The following is a 21283-nucleotide window of genomic DNA, read 5'->3' as shown; positions in this document are numbered from 1 at the left end:
CTTGTTCCGCATGTCTGAATCTGCTTCCTTGCGTTTTAGTCACTCTTTTTTCTCCTCTTTACTTCCTGCCCTATATCCATCTTTCACGATCAACTTTTTTTCTATTTTTCATCCTCCTTTTCAAATCTGACTAGTTTCTGTCTTGTCTCTTCTCTTCCCTGCCATTTATGGGTACCATCATCTTCCCTTCCTTTCTTTTCCATGGGTACCCTCTCTTCCTCTCCCTACCATTTTGTGCTCACCATTTCTCTCCTTTCCCCCTGTCACCATCTCCCTTGTTTTCTCCTTCCCTTTTTCCAGAATCTGGCCCTCTCAAAAATCACCCTACCCGCCCCCCCCCCATCCCTGTCTGCACCTCTTTCTCCCAGCAAATCTTCCTGCGCTCTTATCCTCTTCCTCCCTCCCCCTGTGGCCAAGTATCTCTTCTCTCCTGTATCTCTCATTTTCTCTCCTTCCTCCCCCCCCCCCCCCTCCGGGTCGTTCTGTCTTCTTCCCTCTAACCTTTCATAGTCTGCCGGCAGTGCTAGCGATTAAGCAGAGCACTGTTGGCAAGTTAGCCAGCTCCAGTCCCTGCTACACCAGAACAGGAAGTTACACCAGCTGTTCTAGTATAGGAGGGACTGAAGACTGAGAGAGACTGGAGCTGGCTAGCTTGCCAGCAGTGCTCTGCTTTAATTGCTAATACTTCCAGCAAGCTATGAAAGGTTAGTGAAGGAGGGAGGAGGGATATAGTGGACAGCGGCGGCCGAGGTAGAGGCAAGTGGCGGGCAGTGGCAAGGCAGCGCTCCGGATGAGTGGCAGTGGTGGCCATGGCTCTGTTTGAGGTATTGCTTTATGTCAGGGTGAGCGCTGGGGCCCGATTCTGGCCTTTCACTCCATGCCGGCCCAGTCTCTCCTCCTTTTGGAGCATTTAGGGCGGGGACTTACCAGCAGGAGACATGGAAATCTTTTACACACACACACACCGGAAGGAAACAGCAGGTTGCCTCCTCTGTGTTGCCACTGACTGTCAGGCCTAAACACAGGAAGTTACAGCCATGATGTAACTTCTTGTTTTTGGGTCCAGCAAAGCCAGCAGCAGCACACAGAGGGAAGCGTTCCTGCACCTGCCGCTACAGTGAAAACAAGGAGCAGACTGCCAGAAAATGGGTGAGCCAGCGGGAGGAGGATAGGGCAGGGAGACAAAATGGCACAGTTTAGAATGTGGGGTAGGGGGGAGAGTGTGATACTGAATAGATAGAAGGGGGAGGGAGAGCAATTGTTTTTCTGTGTATAAAGTAGGAGAATAGGGTGTTGTTAAATTAATCAGTTCTGTCCCAATTTGTACTTATTTTCAACAGCATGCATGATTATTTCAGTATTGGGAGAGTCTCCCATACACACACACACAACCACAATGCTTCCCACTTATGACCAGTTTGACCATAGGAGCATCAAAAGAGGGATGATCAGTTATTTTGAAAGAAAAAGAAAATCAGAGACAGTGAACTAGTAAACCAATCTTTAAAACATGTGGAGGGCCATTTTCAAAAAGGCATCTGATGCTGACCTGGACATTTCCTGCTAAATGTCCAAAGTCGGAAGCAAAGAAACATCCATTTTTGAACAGGATTTCCAAATAATTTTTTTTTTAATCACCTATTTGGACATCTTGGCCACCAAAACATCTAGACTGCCAGGATGTGTAACTTTTCTTGCCATTTTTGACCACAAAACCATCCAAATTAGAACTGTCCAAATTAGCACCATTTAGACGTGGGAGGAGCCACTATTCTAATGGACTGGCCACATAGACATATTAACAGAGCAATGGAAAACCTTAGAGGGCATTGCTGTGAACTTCACATAAAGGGTGCCAGTACATCTCACCACATATCCCTTATAATTTATGCTGAGCCTTCCAAGACTCCCCCATCTGTTTACCACCCCATTAGCCCTTAAGGCTGCAGGTGACACCTATATGACTGTATAGTAGTGTTTTGGTGGGCTCATACTTAACACCATAGATGTGGTTAGAATACCTTCTGGGTCTGGCTCCTCCTCTCTATGGTTCAGTAGCCTGCCCACTTGGCTACTTAAGACACCTGTGTGATGCTCTACTAGGATTTCCCATACTAAGGTGTTACTGTTCTAGAGACAGGTATGTACTCTTACATTCAGATTTTTGGGGAGTGGGAGGGGGTCAGTTACCACTGGGTGTGTGTGAGGGTCATTATTTAATTCCTCTAGTGGTCATCTAGTCAGCTTGGCACCTTTTTGACACTTACACACTTCCAAAAGATGTCTCGTCCAAAATATCTAAATTCCATCCAGGACATTTTGAAAAAGGTTTGATTATCCCCACAAGACGTCCAAGTCTAGCTTGTCCATAACATGTCTCTTAACATGCCCTCCCCTTGAACTCTGAACGTACAGCAGATGAAACATCTCGCTAGATGTCCAGGAAAACGGTTTCAATTATCAACACTTGGACGTCCCAGACTTCGGTAGTTATTTGAACGTTTTCATTTTTTGATTACGTCCCTAATACTTTCATATCAAATGTCTCTGGTTTTAGCATACACATGCTATATGAGAATACAGTCCAGAGGGTGGTGGACATATGGAATGCGCTCCCGGAGATTGTGATAGGGCAGGGCACGCTATGGGGGTTCAATGAAGGTTTAGATAAATTCCTGAAGGATAAGGGGATTGAGGGGTACAGATAGAATTAGAGGATATAGATAGATTTAGAGATAGGTTATAGGAAAAGGCAGGGACCACTTAACAGGTCATGGACCTGATGGGCTGCCGCGGGTGTGGACTGCTGGGCACGATGGACCTCTGGTCTGACCCAGCAGAGGCAGCTCTTATGTTCTTATGAATGCATCGACACTGTGCAGCAAATGCCAGGAAAGCAATTGCAGTGTTTCTTACCCAGGAAAAAGATTAAATATGTTTTTTAAACTATTGCCAATTTTTTAATTAATTTTTTGTGCAAGCTAAAGAACTTTATGCAATGACTTGTAATATTAGAATATTAATGTTTACCTTGTACAATGAAGGAAAGCAGCAGAAGCCACAAGACTGCCCTTAGGTGAAGCAGCTATTATGTCCTGTTACACACAGGCAAAAAGTGGCTTCAAGAACAAACAGGATAAATGTGCAGCCTTCCAGAAAGAACACAAATCCACAAAGCTAAACAAGCTCTTGCTGGCAGTTTTCCTTTTCCAGGTCTGTAAAGAGAGGGAGCGCCCTGTTCTACTCAGCAGAGGGACTGGATTGTCACTCGAGGGAAGGAGAGCTGAGCTCTGTCCTCTCTGCTCCAGTCAGAGCACTGCTGTCAAAGCATTCGGAACTTCCCCCTGAATCCTCTGAGGGCAGAAGGTTTACTTGATGGAATTGATTGGTTGAGCAGGCAGCAGGAGAGGCTGCCAATTCAACCAATCAAATTCAGAGTAGTGCCATCAGGGCCTTCAGGGGGCTGGATGAATCCCCATCCACCTGTACTTTTTTTCCATTTTGGTGATGCAGTTTGATTGGCAGCCTAAACTAAACTAAACTAAGCCTTAAGTTTATATACCGCATCATCTCCATGGAAGTGGAGCTCGACACGGTTTACAAAGTTTAAAAATATAGGAAGAGAGAGGAGAAAGATTTACAAGAGCATATGAATAGAGGAGGATGTGGACAGGGGAAGAGATGTTAGATGTTAGAGAAAAGCCAGGTTTTCAGTTGTTTTCGGAATAGTTGGAGGGAGCCTAGGTTCCGCAGCGGGATAGTGAGATCGTTCCAAAGGCCCGTGATTTTGGAGAGAAGGGATCTTCCCAGTTTGCCAGCATGAAGGATGCCGTGTAGAGAGGGGAAGCCTATTCAACCAATCAAACTAATCAAGCAAAAAGGAATCAAAACAAAAAGTAAGCAACAAAATAAAAAGCATAGCTGCAGACCCAGGTATTCACTGAAGGCCCTAACATTACATTACATTAGCGATTTCTATTCCGCCAATACCTTGCGGTTCAAGGCAGATTACATAAGAGTTTACAGGAGGTTACAAAAATTGTGACGTAACATAAGAGTTGTCATAAGAGGCACATAAGAGTTGTCGAGATCTTAAGGTGATAAATATTGGGTAATTAGAAGTAAATTAGAATTTGTTGGGTAATTAGAAGCATATTAGAATATGTTATGGGTATAGAGTGGGTAGGTGGGGTTTGGGTAGGAACTGGTCATGTTAAATAGGTTTTATGTATTTTTTGAAGAGTAGGGTTTTAGTTTCTTTCTTGAAGGTTTTGTAGTCTGTGGTTGAGAACAGCAGAATGGTGATTTGTCTATCCAGTTTAGCTGCTTTGGTGGCTATTAGGTTGTCATACAGTTTTTTTTTTTGTTTGACATTTTTGTATGATGGGTGTGTGAATAGTGAGTGGGTTCTCCTGTGCCTGATTGAGGAGGATTGAGTTAGTCTGTTATTCCAGTAGGTTGGGCTTTCTCCTTTAATAGCCTTGAATAGTAGGCAGTAGAATTTGAAGAGTACTCTTGCTTGTATTGGGAGCCAGTGTGACTCGTGGTATGCTTCTGTGATGTGGTCATATTTTTTCAATGAGTAGATGAGTCTTAGGGCTGTATTTTGTATTGTTTGTAATTGCTATATCATGATCGCTGGGCAGGGAGGTATAGTATGTTGCAGTAGTCTATTAGTCCAAGGATAAAAGATTGTACCAAAAGTATGAATTGTTTCCTGTCGAAGAATTTTCAGATTTGTCTTAAGTTTCTCATGGTCACGAATGATGCTTTTATTATTTTGTTGATTTGTGGTTGCATGGTACAGCCTCTATCAATTAATACTCCCAGAAGTTTTAGTGTGGGTTGACTGGGGTATGAGATCGAGTTTATTACTAGATTTGTTAAGATTGGAGTTTTACTGTTTTCTAGGAGGATGAAGTTTGTTTTGTCAGGGTTAAGTTTTAGTTTGTGCTCTGTCATCCATGTTGCTACTGTTTCAAGTGTTCTGTGTATTATGTTTGACATGGTGGGTTCTGGGTGGTCGAAGGGGAGGAGAATGGTGATGTCATCTGCATAGCTGTATGAGGTTATTCCATGTTTGTCTAGGTAGTAGCTGAGGGAGGCTATGTATATATTGAATAGTGTGGGTGATAGGGGTGATCCCTGGGGAACTCCGCAGGGGTTGAACCATGGTTCTGATTTTTCTTGTTTTGTTTTAACCCTGTAGGTTCTGGATTGTAGGAAGCCTTTGAACCATGAAAGTACCTTGCCTGATATTCCTATGGAGTCTAGTGTTTGTAGGAGAATGTCGTGGTCTACCACATAGTAACATAGTAGATGACGGCAGATAAAGACACGAATGGTCCATCCAGTCTGCCCAACCTGATTCAATTTAAATTTTTTAATTTTTTCTTCTTAGCTTTACCCAGTACTGTGCTTGGGTACCAACTGCCGAAATCTCTGTTAAGACTTACTCCAGCCCATCTACACCCTCCCAGCCATTGAAGCCCTCCCCAGCCCATCTTCCACCAAACGGCCATATACAGACACAGACCGTGCAAGTCTGCCCAGTACTGGCCTTAGTTCAATATTTAATCTTATTTTCTGATTCTAGATCCTCTGTGTTCATCCCACGCTTCTTTGAACTCAGTCATAGTTTTACTCTCCACCACCTCTCTCGGGAGCGCATCCCAGGCATCCACCACCCTTTCCGTAAAGTAGAATTTCCTAACATTGCCTTTGAATCTACCACCCCTCAACCTCAAATTATGTCCAGGTCGAAGGCTGCAGAGAGGTCTAGTTGTATGAGCAGGATTTTCTTGCCGGTACAGAGGTATTGTCTGGCAATGTCCATTAGTGTTCCTAGGAAGGTCTCAGTGCTGTAGTTGGCTCTGAAGCCAGACAGTGTGGGGTGGAGTAAGTTGTGTTTATCTAGGTATGAGGTTAAGGTTTTGGTTACGAGGCCTTCCATCAGCTTGAAGTACAGTGGGATTGAGACTATAGGTCTGTAGTTGGATGGTTGGTCTGTTGCTCCTTTGGCATCTTTTAGTATCGGAGTTATGATGATTTCGCTAAGTTCTTGTGGGAAATAACCCTCTAATAGTAAAGATTGTATCCATTGTAGAAGCAGGGAACGGAATAGTGTACTTGAGGCTTTCAGTAGGTATGGGGGCAATCGTTAAGGTCACAAGCTGCGTGGCTGTATTTATTATATAGATTGTTGAAGTCTGACCATTGTATGGGTGAGAAATGGGACCAGGTTCTGTTTGCTGCAACTGGTTCTTTTTCTGTGGGGTGAAATGAGGTCTCTTCTATGTGAGTGGGGATTCCATTGAACGTGGCTCTGATGTTTGCGATCTTGTTTTTGAAGTATGTGGCGAAGAGGGTGGCTGGCACCAGCACGCAGCCCACAGGACGTGCCGGTGCAAGAAGTTCCTGCCTCTTGCCTGGGCCTTGAGCATCTGTGCATGCTCAAGGCCAGGCAAGGAACTTCTTTCAATGGCACCAGCACATCCTGTGGGCTGTGTGATGGTGCCAGTGGGGGGTAAGCCTGAATGCTGTTTGGGCAGGGGGGGGCGGTTTGAGCAGGTTGGAGCGATGCCAGTTCTCGGGGGGGTGGAGCAGCGCCACTGTCCTCAGTGAGTGGGGGTGGGTGGGAACGTATCAAGCGAGTTTCCCTTACTTTCTATGGGGAAACTCGCTTTGATATATGAGTAATTTGGTTTACGAGCATGCTTCTGGAATGAATTATACTCATAAACCAAGGTTCCACTGTAGTTCCCTCTCCACCCTATCTTTGGCCCAAATTCACTATGCAAACCGATCGTGTACCGATCTGTTTGTGACCCCTTAGCGACCCCAGCCCGATTCACTTACCTGTCTTCCGACCATCCTCCAATCCACGCATGCAAATAAGAGCAACGGCATGCAAAATAGGCAGGAACACGATTCACTAAAGAAAACCCTGCGACACCGACTGGGCTGACCGATCAAAAAAAAGCGACAGCTGAGGACCAGTCGCTGAAGCCCTTTCCGGCTGCCCTGCCTTCTGCCACCCTGCTCTCTGCCCTGTCAGCCCCTATCCTGCAGCCCCAAACACACTGCCTACCTTCCTGCTCCAAACACGTTGACTGCCTGCCTGCCTGCCCCAACTCTCCCACCCTTCCCCACACTGCGAGCCCATGGTTTTAACCACAGGCTCCCTTGCCACAGGCTCCCTTGCCTACAAAAGTGATTTTTAAAAATGTCACGACCTAGATCCATTTCCCCCCCCCCACGCCGCCCGCCACCCTCCCCCTGCCGATGCCCCAAAAAAGGCAGGAGGGATGACATCTCTCTCCTGCCATGTGAAACCCCATCCAGGCCCATCTCCCTCCCTCCTTGCCTGCCTGCCTGTAGCTCAAGCTGGCCCGGGATCACCTGCACTCCCCCTACCTTTAAGAATCGTTGGGAGCAGGAGGGGTGCTCATTCCCTACTGCTCCAGGCCTCCTCCGAGGCTGGCAGGATGACTGGACAAGGCCCACCTCCTCCCCGTACCTTAATACTGTTGGGAGCAGTCCCTCCTGCTCCACGCCTCCTCAAGTGCCGTCTTAGGCAACGCCCCGATGAACCCGGGAATGGGGTGCCTCAGCCAATCAGGGCCTTAGGCCCCTCCCTGTGCATCAGGTGATGTATCAGGGCGTGGCCTAAGGCCGCACTCGTCGGCGTAGAGCAGGAGGGACTGAGAACCCCTCCTGCTCAACAATATTAAGGTACGGGGAGGGGGGTGGGCCTTGCCCAGTCATCCTGCCGGCTTCGGAGGAGGCCTGGAGCAGGAGGGAATGAGCACTCCTCCTGCTCCCAATGATTCTTAAAGGTAGGGGGAGTGGGGGGGGGCCGTCCTGCTGGCCTAGCGGGGCCGCATTTGGGGAGGCATTTTGGAGAGGGAGAAAGCAGTTCCGGGGAGGGAGGCTTTATTTATTTATTTTTTTAAATGAGCAGATATTATGCTTGTGTAAAACATGCAAAATATCTGCCCGATTAAAAAAAAAAAAAAAATTTACAGGCCCTGACAGCAGTGACAGGAGGCTGCTTCTCCTGTCACTACTATCAGTGGCTGCGCATGAGCAGGGATCACTGAGTTGCATGGGCACATTTGGGCATGTAACTTAATTGAATTACAAGCCAATTAGCACTGATAATTGGCTTAACAAGCAATTATCATTGTTAATTGGATTTAATTTAAATATATGCACGTAATTATTGGGGAGAGGTTGGAGAAGGGTAAGGTACCAGGAAGATTTTGTTATCCAATGTGTATTCTGCTATTTTTATGGTTATTGGTACAGAGGGTTATGGTTTGTTTGTTTTTATGAAAATTGTATAAAATAAACCTTTTTAAATAAGGTAAGCGCATAAATTTAGGCACAGGATCTCCCACATCTGCCCCCTCCACACTGGAGTCTTTCAATTTTCCTGCCGCCGACAGCATCAGAAACCTTCCGGCCTGCTTCAGAAACCTTTTTTCTGCTGACTTCCTGTTCCTCCGTAAGTGGGACACTACATAGGGAAAGCTTCCGGGGTAGGCCAAAGGCATCAGGCTCACCTTGCTGATGCTGCCAGCAGCTGCAAAATAGAAAGACTCCAGTGAGGAGGGGCAGATGGGGAGAACGATACTGGACGCTGGGAGGGTGGCTGTGGTGGTGGAAAGAAAGACAGGCTGTGTCATTTAGCGGGGGGGTTTGGGGAGGCAATTCCCCCCTCACCCCCTCAAACTATGTCCATGCCTACAGTATATCAAATTCCGAATAAAGATTAAAAATACAATAAAGGTAAATGCAGAACTTCCTCAGCATGCCTCATTGGCCAGAGGATGCAAGATGGAGCCAGGACATTGTGCAATATGTTTTAATTGGCTGTGGGACTTGTGACTATATCCCCCCTTGACACAGGGCCCTTCACTGGTTACCAGTATTCAAAGGACCAAACTGAAGGCAAGTTCTTCGATTATCAATGCCCTGTAAGAGGGAGAACCTAGTTATTCTCGAAATAATGCTACATAATTAAAAACTAATCCATATTTCATGATGAATAACGTTTGGACTATAATGTATGTTAAATAGAAAACTATCTTTAGATAGATTTTTCCTCAAAAAAGCATTTTATTTAATTATCCAATGATTTAAATTTTTGAAAATCTGATTTTTTTAAAAATCATCAATTTTTATCTACCCTGCTTGTAATTGCATCATTGCCCCATGTACATTAGATAGAGTGTGGGTCCGCTGGGACAGACAAGGAAAAATGCTTGAGTACCTGAGCTCCCCTGGGAAAATGGCATAGAAAATTGAATAAATAAATAAATATGGTTCTGTATAAACTGCATTGTACACTTTTTATGCCGGGATGAATTTATTTATTCATTCATTCACAATTTGATATATCGCAACAATTGACTAGCAGAACTAAGCAGTTCATAGACTAATAAAATAAAATCAATACACAGAAAGGAACTCCATTTGTGTGATAAGAAAGAACTAGTTTACGAGAATATTCAGTCAAACTGAACTCACAGGAGGATGGGGAACCCCAAGAAATAGTTTGGAGACTAAACTAAACAGCAATAGCGAGTTTGAAGAGCCAGGGTTTTAGAAGGGATTTAAATTTCAGGAGAGATCCTTCAGCACGTAATGTGAGGGGCATTTTAGTCCAGAGTTAGAATATAGAATAGTCAAGCATGAAAAATATTTTGGAAAGCCTTGAATGCTAGAAACAGTTTTGAATTGAATACGATATATAATCGGGAGGCAGTGATATTGTTTTAATAACGGAGTCACATGATTGGTAAAACTAGAGTGTATTAGTAAGCAAACAGCAGTATTTTGTAACATCTGAAGTTTCTTAGGTAGGAGAAACAGCCAGGGTCTTTCTTCAATAAAGTTTTCTGTGTACTTCTGGCTGTTCCTCTTGATAAAAGCTACCTCAGATAAGCAGCAGTGACAGAAGGCCAGCAGCATGGATGGCTGGCATTACATATGTAGGAAACACCAACAGATAAGGTGGTCCAAGGGAAAAGGATGTTCTATTTCCTGAGAATGTGTCAGTACACCCCCCCCCCCCCCACAAGCTCACCGTCACATGTTAACCATGCGAAGAAAGGGCAATTGTGAAACTGACCTACCCCCCCCCCCCCCACACACACACACAGCTGCAGCTGCTGCCCCTGCCCTCGTAAAACAGTTCTTCACTGGCAGCAAGCACAAGCAGCCAGTGACGGATACACACTGCTCCCACCAATGTGCTCCCGCCTACGTGGAAACAGGAAACTGCATCACAGGGAAGGCTATACAGTTGGCGTGAGTAGTGTGTATCCGTTGCTGTCTGCTTGTGATCGCTACAGGCAAAGAATTGGTATTTTAAAAGGGGAATCTTGTGTCCCCCCCCCCCCATTTTGGAGGCTCTGCACCTGTTTGCACCACAGGTATCCTTAGAAGTAATCTACTTTTATAAGAGGTATTATAAAGTTAAGATGTTTTATTGTTGTAGGCCACTAAGTCAAAACTTGTGACTTAGTCTTGTGACTTTCTTCTACCTTTCTTGTTTAAAGTGCTTTTTGCTGCATTATTCCTGGTTTTTCCTGTGCTTTGTCTTCTGACTTCTCCTCCTGTTCCTTTCTTTTCATCTCCCTTCTTACTCTTCTCATCACTAAATCTTCTGCAGCTCTTCCTACATCTTTCATTGGTTTCCCAGTCTTTCACTTTCCTCTTTGTCTCATTTCTTTATCTCTCCATTTCTCACCCATTACCTCCAGTCTCTCCTTTCCCTGCCAACACTTTTTCACTGTCCCATCCATACTTTCATCACCAGTTTTTCCCCTTCCATTACTTTTTTTGGTCTGGTAGCTTTTGGGCTTTCAGCTACGAAACTATCTTCAATGAGGCTACAGAGCAAATATCTGGAAAAGTTAAGAAAGGCTTGTCGAGTAGTCAGGAAAGCAAATAGGCAAATGGAAAAAAAAATACCTGCACAGTAATTTTAAGCAATTCAACATACTGTCGAATAGTAATTTTAAGCAATTCAACATATTTTTTTCCTAACTTTTTCCATCCATCTAATCTAACCAATTTCTATTTTTATCCCACAGTTTTTATTTGTTATGTTTTATTTTTTAACTAACTGTAAACCAAGTTGAGCTCCTTAGGGAGTAGATTCGGTATATAAAATGAAGATTAGATTAGATTAGATTATATCGGTAATAGGAAGAAGTACAAAAGTGGCAGTGTGAGACTCAAAAGTGAAGGGGAGAAATATGTAGAAGCTGATAAAGAAAAGGCCGAATTGCTTAACAAATATTTAAGCTCTATGTTCACGGCTGAAGCATTGGGAGCAGGATAACCGGACAAGGCCCACCCGCTCCCCATACCTTAATATTGTTGGAAGCAGGAGGGGTTCTCAGTCCCTCCTGCTCCACGCCTCCGACGACAACGAGTGCGGCCTTAGGCCACGCCCCGATGCATCACCTTGTCCCCACAGTAAACGATCTGCTGCCAGTTGCCTCCCTTCCCACCCCTCCAGGTCAGCGATAGCAGGTGCAGCAGTCCCCCTCCCTCCCTCTCGCGGTTCCAACAGCCTCGCACCCTCTCTCTCTCTCCCTGATTGCCACCCCTCCAGGTCAGCGATAGTGGGTGCAGCAGCCCCCCTCCCTCCCTCTCGCGGTTCCGACAGCCTTGCACCCTCCCTCTCTCTCCCTGATTGCCGGCGTTAACAAAAAGAAAAAAAAAATACACAAACCCACAACTCTCCTGGGACAGACCCTTCCCGCCTCCTGGGGCAGGCCTACCAGCCAGTTGGAAGCTTCCTGCAAGCAGCTCTGCTTCGGGAACCTTCTTGCTGCCGAGTCCCTCCTTCCAATTTAACTTCCGGTTTTGCCAGAAGTTACATCAGAAGGAGAGACTTGGTAGTAAGGAGGTTCCAGGAGCAGCGCTGAATATCTGAAGATTGGAGGGTATCCAATGTTACGCCGATTTCTAAAGAGAGCTCCAGTGGAGATCTAGGAAATTACAGACCAGTAAGCCTGACTTTAGTGCCAGGCAAAATGGTGGACGCAATTATAAAAAATAAAATTGTGGAACACTTAGACAAACATGATTTAATGAGACGGAGTCAGCATGGGCTCAGCCAAGGGAGATCTTGTGTCACCAATTTGCTTGATTTCTTTGAAGGTGTGAATAAACATGTAGATAAAGGTGAGCCAGTTGATGTAGTGTATCTAGATTTTCAGAAAACCTTTGAGAAAGTTCTTCATGAGAGACTCCTGAGAAAATTAAAGAGTCATGGGATAGGTGGCAAAGTTCAGTTGCAAAACCGGAAGTTACATCAGAAGCAAGGACTCCGGTGGCAGAGAGAAAGCCCGAACGGGTCTCTGGTGCAGATCGGTGGCAACAAGGCTCTCTCCTTCCCGGCAGGAAAGTTCTCTCCTTTCCTCCTTGGCCAGGCAAAAGCGGCAGTAGTAAGGGGGCCAATGAATCGGCAAGTCCAATTTTCTTCAATAACAAACCGATTCAAATCAATTCATCCAAAATGAATCGGAGAATCAATTTGAATCGCGAATTGGGCAGCACTAACGAGTGGATCAATTTTTCATTCAGTTAAAAATTACAAAGACTAGGGGACACTCGAAGTTACAGGGAAATACTTTTTTTTGAAACCAATAGGAGGAAATTTTTTTTTCACTCAGAGAATAGTTAAACTCTGGAACGCATTGCCAGAGGTTGTGGTAAGAGCGGATAGCATAGCTGGTTTTAAGAAAGGTTTGGACAATTTCCTGGAGGAAAAGTCTATAGTCTGTTATTGAGAAAGACATGCGGGAAGCCACTGCTTGCCCTGAATTGGTAGCATGGAATATTGTTACTCCTTGGGTTTTGGCCAGGTGTTAGTGACCTGGATTGGCCACCGTGAGAATGGGCTATTGAGCTTCATGGACCATTGGTCTGACCCAGTAAGGCTATTCTTATGTTCTTATCTTCTGCTCAGTGTGCGGCAGTGGCAGCAGCAGCCAGAAAAGCAAACAGAATGGAAGGGAGAAAGGTGCAGGACTTGCAGGGAGGAAGAGATAGAAGAAAAAGGAAAGAGAAAAGCTGAACCAAGGAGATGAAGGAAGAGTGAGTGAAATATTGAACATAGTGAAGAGAGGGAGGAAAGAGAGAGTGTGAGAGACACATTGGTGTAAGGGAGCAAGAGGTGGGAGAACCTGGAAACAGGGAGATATATAAAAAGAGGGGAGATGGTGGACATTGATGGGAGTATAGGAACAGGGACAAAAAGGGGATTGCTGCATGGGGGTGGTATATAGAGGGGTAATGCTAGACATGGGAAGGTATATGGACACATAGAGAAGATGGTTAGACATGGGGGAAATAAGAAGGAAGATGCTGGACAGGGGGAATATAGATGAGCGATACTGTACACAGGGGGAGGGGGTCATAGAATAGAGAGATGATGAAACCTGGGAGATGGGCACAGGGAAAATACTAGAAAGGGACATATAGGAGACATAGAGAAGGGAGACCCTAAACATGGGGAACAATACATACACAGAGATAGAAGATGGATGGTGAGCATGAAGAAAGAAATGTCAAATGGTCAGGAGACCATGGCAAGTGAGTTAAGAAAAGACAAAAGAAAACAGAGACCAGCACCTGAGATCAACAAGAATAAAATGATAAGACAATAAAAGGTAGAAAAAATAATTTTATCTTCTATTTTGTGATCAGAATATATCAGATTTTAAATATGTATCCTGCTAGAGCTGGTGTTAGACATAACTGGGGATTGCTAAGCCCAAACTGTGCTTCTTTAGCTTCCAGCTGGCTTAGGGCTCTCTCTGACCAGGGGGTTGTTGCCCTAGTTGCACTCCCCTAACACTATTCCTGCCATGTATGACTGAAGTATTTTATTAGCTTAATTTTTCTATGTAGCATTCTGTAGTAATTTGACTTCAGTTTTCTTGATAGTGGAGGGACTATTTGTGAGGGGAGGAGAGGGGAGACAGGGGTTTTGTTGATCCTTGCTCTGTGATTTATAAAATGACAATTGTACAGAATATTGTTTCTTTTTATACTTTAATAAAATAATTTCAGTATAAAATATTTATATTATATTTATAGTATATTTATAAATATATATAGTATATTTACGAATGGGATCAGATGGTTTGCAGAACAGGGCAGGGACAGAGCTCGAAGGGACGGAGCAGGGATGGGGCTGAGCTATGGGGAAGGGGACAAATTTTCCCCCCGCATCATTCTCTACTATGCATAACAGCCCCCCACCCAACACACACACACATGGTCCCTTTTACTGTAACTCTCTCTGGTGCTTACCTTGCTGTCCTTGCTGTGCCTGAGGCAGCAGGAACTGAGCAGGTGACTGGAGATGGTGTCCTGGCACCAAGACCAGTTGTTGGAGCTGAAGCAGCTGCTGGATATCCTAGTATTTTAAAAAATGGAAAGAGAAAAGGAGAAACATGAGAAAAACCTTCCAAATTTGTAGTTGGGACATGTTGATATTTTAGGGAGGGGTTTCTAGACATTTCAAATTAAGTAAAACATCTCCCTCCATCACTTTCATTCAACCAACTCGAAAAACTTGACAAAGTCTGCTGTTCCTCAGGTATCCAGAAGTTTGCTATCTTACATTGTGGATTTTTAATACGTAAGTAATGTTTAAAAGTAGCAGTGAATGTGTTTGGGTATTCATACCAAGCTGATTTACAAAGGATTCATCCCCCCTTCCCCCCCCCCCCCCCCGCTATTTTGTTTCTATTTAGCAAGAAGTTTTGTGACTGAGGCCTTAAGAGAAGTATAGAAAGTACTAAACATTTAAAAAAATCAATTTCTTGTGCAAACCATGTATCGGCAATTCTTTAAAATATCCACCAGATGTCAACCTAGCAACAGAAACAAACCAGCAATTCTTTAGCAGAATTATTTTTAAGATAATTAGGTCAACAGTATCTCACTGATTTTTTTTTTTAATTCATAAGCTAGTCTAGGTATATAAAATGACCAAAAGGTTACACTTATGTTTAGTCACTCTCATGTTTATGAACCTAATTCATTGGCATTACTGTGCTATTTTCAGACTCTACACCCCCATCCCCCCAAAGCATGAATACAGCTAAAACGTAGATCTCCATCACAGCTATCTGCAGATATCACAATAATACACAAAGCATTTTTTAAAATTTATAAATGAATATGCCACAAAATTTGCCATTCTTGGTGGTTTACAAAACTACAGACATAATATCTATCTGAAACCATCTCATCGCGCTAAGCTTTATGCTCCAATAAGGACAAATTGAGAGCATAAAGCTTAGCGCGATGATATGGTTTGAGCGTTAAGTGGCTCCGCTGAAGCTTTGAAGAAATTATTGTAAGTTCTTCTTTAAATAAGTGAGCATGAATGCAGCAAGGACAGCTGAAGAGCAGCTCTTCATCAGTCCCTTGAACGCATCACACTAATTCACAAAGCATGAATACAGCACAAAGAGCTGAACAGCAGATCACTCTATGTGGGAAGGTAAAACGTGGCTTCCAAAAGAGGTAGTCTAAAACATAAAAAGAAAAATATTCCTTAAGCACAAAAGTTGTCAAAAGGACATGGAAAAATATCAGGAAATAGCTAGGAAGGAAGACAGGACAGCAAAGGGAAACAAAGCTAAGACTGTAAAGCAAGTGTGTGAAATGTCAGTCCTCAATCCAGTCGGGTTTTCAGGATTTCCTCAATGAATATGCATGGTATCTATTAGCATACAATGAAAGCAGTGCATGGAAATAGATCTCATGGTTATTCATTGGGGGAAATCCTGAAAACCCGACTGGATTGCAGCCCTCGAGGACCGACATTTAACACCCCTGCTGTAAAGCAAGATGTCAATATAAAGATGATGTACAAAGGGGACATTGTAAGACATGTGAAAAAGAATTTATAAAAGCAATAAAGAAAAACCAAAAATATTGAACAAACACTTTTACTTGATCTGTAGTGAAGCAGGATCACAGACAGGCCAGATAAAGTTAGTGAACGCTGCTGTAGTAGTATTCGGTACTGTCCTGACCTAAGGAAAGTGGTTTTGGATTTTGAAAGCTAATCAAAACATTTATTAAAAGTCAGTCCAATTATCACTTTATTTTGCATATTTGTTTTGTTAAATTTTGATGTAGTGATTTGAATTTGTCAGTTTTTGGAAATTTATATCTGCTGTATTTGCACAATACAAGGAGACATACACTATTATTTCTATTTCTTTGGTGTTACACTGTATGCAGAGTCTGGTTTCGTAGAGATTCAATTTAATTTTAGTCTACATATTTCTATTCTTAGTTTGTAGAGGAGTAGCCTAGTGGTAAGTGCAGTGATCTGAGAACCTGGGAAATTGGGTTCAATTCCCAATGTAGCTCCTTGTGACTCTGGACAAGTCACTTAATTCTCCATTGCCCCAGGTATAAAATAAATATCTGTATATAATATGTAAACTACTTTGACTATAACCATAGAAAGCAGGTATATCAAGTCCTAGTCTCTTTCCCCCTTATTCTATACTTGTTGAGGATCTAACCTGTGTTTGTGTGTGAAAAAAGCCAGGAATGTTGCTACTATTTGGGTATTGGAGACCTAGATTGGCTGCTTTGGAAACAGGATACTGGGCTAGATGGAGCATTGTTCTGACCCAGTATGCTATTCTTATGTAGGAACATCTATGTAAAATTGATCTGTATTAATCCAGCTTGTTTAGCTTTCCAATAAGTGTACTGATGTTCGACTGCCTATTTGCAATATTTTCTTAGGTAAGCCCTTGTTGTGCAACTCCTGGATGTTAGTTTTTTATGACATGGTAGATTTGCTTTAAAGGGTCTTAAGTTACTTTTGTAGGGTTTTGTATTATTTCACAATATTTTGGAATTTGGCTCTGAATTTAGCTCAAGGCCTTTTTCAGTTGCAGCTCAAGGTTAGTTACAGTCAGGTAAAGTAGGCATTGTCTGTCTCTGGAGGGTTTACAATCTGTTTGTTCCTCGAGTAATGGAGGATTAAGTGTCTTGTCCAAGATTCCAAGTAGCAGCAGTGGGATTTGAACCCTGGCTATCCTGGTTTTCAGCCTGCTGTACCAAGCATTAGGTACAGCTAAAGAAAGATTAGGTTCTTACCTCGATAATCTTTCTTGTAGATGTGTCTAGTGGTCCTGAATGCTGGAGAAAATAAGGTGAACCCACAAGTTGCTTGCAGAATGCTGTCAATCATCTTTTGAACTCCGCCTCCTTCCCAGGGAGCTGCTCCTACTCCCTCAGTTTGTAGAAAAGCAATCAAGTAGCACTGTAATGACAGCCATTATCTGAAGGAGGAGAATGGGAAAAAATGTCCAACACTTCAGTTCTGCTCTGAAACAAACATATCCATTCACATTACAACACTCAAATAACTGATCAAAACAGATACAAAAATTGTGTGCAACCAGCACTAATCTTAGAGCTCGTAGCTACTCGCATGTACTGCTATCAAGCAGAGACTTAAACCAGACTTTACATTTGAGTGTTTTCCTTTTTTTTCTTCTTTTTTTCTATCCTCTCAGATCATCTGAGAGAGAGAATTCTTAAGGCAGAAGGCAGGCAAAGCCTACCGACAGGGCAGGGCTTCAGAACCACTAGACACATCTACAAGAAAGAAGATTATTAAGGTAAAAACCTAATCTTTCTTTCTAGAGTAATGTGTCTAGTGGTCCTGAACACTACAGATGTACCAAATCAGTCCCCATAATCTATGGCGGGCCCACTGAGCCTGCCTTCAGAAAAGAGGATCGGAAAGTGGCATCTTTCTTGGCTGCTACATCCACCCTATAGAACCTGGTAAAGATATAAGGGGTAGACCAAGTAGCTGCTCTACAGATTTCCTTGGGAAAAATCACCCTAGTCTTGACCCATGAAGTAGAGACTCCTTTAGTGGAGTGCACTTTCAATGCGATCGGTTACTGCTTACCGCAGCACACATACACAGAAGAAATGGCCATTTTAAACCATCTGAAAATTGAGGCTTTAGACATCATAGAAACATAGAAAAATGACAGCAGATAAGGGCCATAGCCCATCAAGTCTGCCCACTCTACTGACCTACCCCCCCCCCCCCATAATCTGTTATCCTAGAGATCCCGCTCCTAATGACCCATCCTTAACTCCACCCTCTTAGTGACCCCATAGGGGCATCCCATTTACTCTTAAAATCTGGCAAGCTGTTGGCCTCGATTACCTGTACCGGAAGCTTGTTCCAATGATCAACCACTCTTTTGGTGAAGAAATACTTCCTGGTGTCGCCATGAAATTTCCCGCCCCTGAGTTTGAGTGGATGCCCTTTTGTGGCTGATGGTCCCTTGAGAAGGAAAATATCTTCTTCCACCTCAATACGTCCGGTGATATATTTAAACGTCTCGATCATGTCTCCCCTCTCCCTGCGTTCTTCGAGAGAGTAGAGCCGCAAATTGTTCAGCCTCTCTTCGTATGAGAGATCCTTTAGCCCCGAGACCATCCTGGTGGCCATACGTTGAACTGACTCTGCTCTCAGCACATCTTTACGGTAATGTGGCCTCCAAAACTGCACACAGTATTCCAGATGTGGTCTCACCATGGTTCTGTATAATGGCATGATGACTTCAGGCTTCCGACTGATGAAACTTCTGCGGATACAACCTAACATCTGTCTTGCCTTAGATGAAGCCTTCTCCACTTGATTGGCAGCTTTCATATCTGCACTGATGGTCACTCCTAAATCTCGTTCTGTTGTAGTCCTAGCTAAGGTCTCACCATTTAAGGTGTAAGTTCTGCACGGATTTCTGCTGCCGAGGTGCATGACCTTGCATTTCTTGGCGTTGAAGCCCAGCCTCCCTTTCTTGGCATCTCAGAACAAAAAGATGATCCGATATGTGAAACTCATTGATAACTTCAAGGTACCAGAGAAGCACTTGTTATCCAGCAAATGCAATGCTTTATCCTTTTTCTTAGACCCCGTAGGGTGAAAAGCAGGAAAACAGATTTCCTGATTGACATGGAAGGCCGAGACTACTTCTGGTAAGAAGGACGGAACTGTGTGGAAGGAGAGCCCTGCTTTCATACACTTAAGGAACAGTTCCCTGCATAACAGAGCTTATAATTTGGAAACTCGTCTCAGCGCCACGAAACATCATTTTGAATGTAAGATCCAGAAGGGAAGCCTCCTGCAAGGGCTCATACAGAGCTCTACTGAAACCTTGAAATACGGTGTTAAGATCCTAGGAAGGGAAAGAGAGACGCACTGGAGGGTGCAACCCAAGAGCCCCTTCAATATCTGGGTGCAACCCAAGAGCCCCAGGCAATATCTGGGTGGGAAGCCAGAGAGCTTCTTTCCTCCTGAGCTTGGAAACAGGAAAGACCTGCTATCTGCACCTTCAACAATCCAACAGAACCTTCTGAAGTTCCTCTTGCAAAAACTCCAGGACTACAGAAATCAGAGCATATAAGGGCTCTACATCATCCATAGCACACTAGTACTAAAAGGACTTCCAGGCCTTGGCATAGGCTACTACCATCAACAGCTTCTTAGCTCTAAGCAGAGTTGAAACAACCACATCTGAGTAACCCTTGCTTGCCATGCCATAAGCCGAAAGTATTCTGGATTCTCAATTCGGATGGGTCCCCGAGTAAGAAGATCCACTTAGACTGGCAGTCTGAGGCCTTTGTCCCTCTGGGGGGCAAACTAGATCTGTATAACATGGCCTGCAGGGCCAATCGGGCACCATTAAGGACTACCAATCCCAGATGACTCGCAATCCTGTGGATGACTTGTCCTAGCATGGGCCATGGGGAAAACACATAGAAGAGCCCTTTCTCTGGCCATGGTTGGACTAACGCATTCAATGCCGTGCTTCCAGGCTCGTATCTTTGGCTGTAAAGCCATCCATCTTTGTATTTACAGCCAAAGTCATCAGATCCATCTGTGGTCGTCCCTCACTCCTGAACTATGGAGTTGAATGTCTGGGGGGGAGAGCGACTATTCCTCCAGGTCGAGAGTCTGCCGACTAAGAAAGTTGGCCTGTATATTTTCCACTCCCACTACATGCATGACAGAGAGGGCCTGCAAATGAACTTCTGCCCACTGAAAGAGGAGTTGAGTCTGCTGACCTAGGCTACTGCAGTCGCATTATCCAAGGAGACTCGGATTGCCTTGCCTTCCAGAGACTTCTCCAGTGCCTGAAGCAATAGTCGAATGGCTCAAAGTTCTAGTCGATTTATGGGCCACTTTTGCTGAGTCAGTTTCCAATGAACTTGAATTGGGTGTCTGTTGCAATGATCCCCATCCCCAAAACCATAAAGGCTAACATCAGTCATTACAATCTCCCAAGAGGAAATTCAGAGAGACATGCCCCTTGAGAGGGCCGCAAGCTGCAGCCACCACAGACTGCTCTTTGCTTCTAGTAACCAGGAAAGCGGTTACTGAAGCAAGTCCATCTGAGGAGAATAAAGTCTTTGAGAGGCCTCATGTGCGCTCTTACCCAAGAGACCACCCCTATGGCTGCTACCATTGACCCCAGGAACGGCAGATAACGCCATTCCATGGTAGTTGGACTCTGGAACAGGTCCAAAATAGCCCCAACAAGGATCCTAGTTTCGACATCCAAACAACGCCTTCCTCAGGGGACACTTTTTGAGCATTTTTGCCTCATGTGCGCTCTTACCCAAGAGTCCACCTCTATGGCTGCTGCCATCGACCCCAGAAATGGCAGATAACGCCATTCCATGGTAATTGGACTCTGGAACAGGTCCAAAATCTGCTTCCGGAACTTCAGTCCGCGTGGCTCTAGAAGACAGACCTAGCTCAAGGCCATGTTGGCAAGGGAGGAGTCCAAACCAGCAGGGAAATCAGACTTTATTCAAAACTACAGACCCAACAAGGATCCTAGTTTCGACATCCAAATGACGCCTTCCTCAGGGGACGCTTTTTGAGCATTTTTGCTTGTATGTTCTTCGAAATTTCTCGAGTGTGCAAGACAAGTTTCAGCGCCAGTTCAGTGTCTCCTGAGGAAGGCGTCATTTGGATGTCAAAACTAGGATCCTTGTTGGGACTGTAGTTTTGAATAAAGTCTGATTTCCTTGGGTTTGGACTTCTCCTTTGCCTCTCCTGTTGTACTGCCTATATTTTCGAGGTGAGGTGTCTTTTCTCTTTCTTCAAGGCCATGTTGAACAAAACTCCCAGGTACTCCAGGAACTGAGTCGGCTCCAGCTGGCTCTTCTATCACTG

At 44.2% G+C, this 21283-nt stretch overlaps 1 protein-coding gene across 14 annotated transcripts in view; it reads right to left on the bottom strand.

The window, feature by feature from the left end:
* The window catches only part of POU2F2 (POU class 2 homeobox 2), a 404239-nt gene that overhangs the window by 81999 nt on the left and 300957 nt on the right, over positions 1–21283 (bottom strand). For all 14 annotated transcript variants that reach the window (XR_004541086.1, XR_004541087.1, XM_033963217.1 and 11 more), the window contains one exon: positions 14344–14449. Coding sequence is in view for 12 of the 14 variants with exons in the window: in XM_033963217.1 (XP_033819108.1) it covers positions 14344–14449 (106 nt within the window). In the remaining 2 variants the exon portion in view is untranslated. The remainder of the gene's footprint in view (positions 1–14343; positions 14450–21283) is intronic.

This window comes from Geotrypetes seraphini, chromosome 11, assembly GCF_902459505.1.
Source record: "Geotrypetes seraphini chromosome 11, aGeoSer1.1, whole genome shotgun sequence".
Classification (NCBI taxonomy): domain Eukaryota; kingdom Metazoa; phylum Chordata; class Amphibia; order Gymnophiona; family Dermophiidae; genus Geotrypetes; species Geotrypetes seraphini.
The sequence above is the reverse complement of the archived record's forward strand: the minus strand, read 5'-3'. Positions and strand labels throughout refer to the sequence as shown.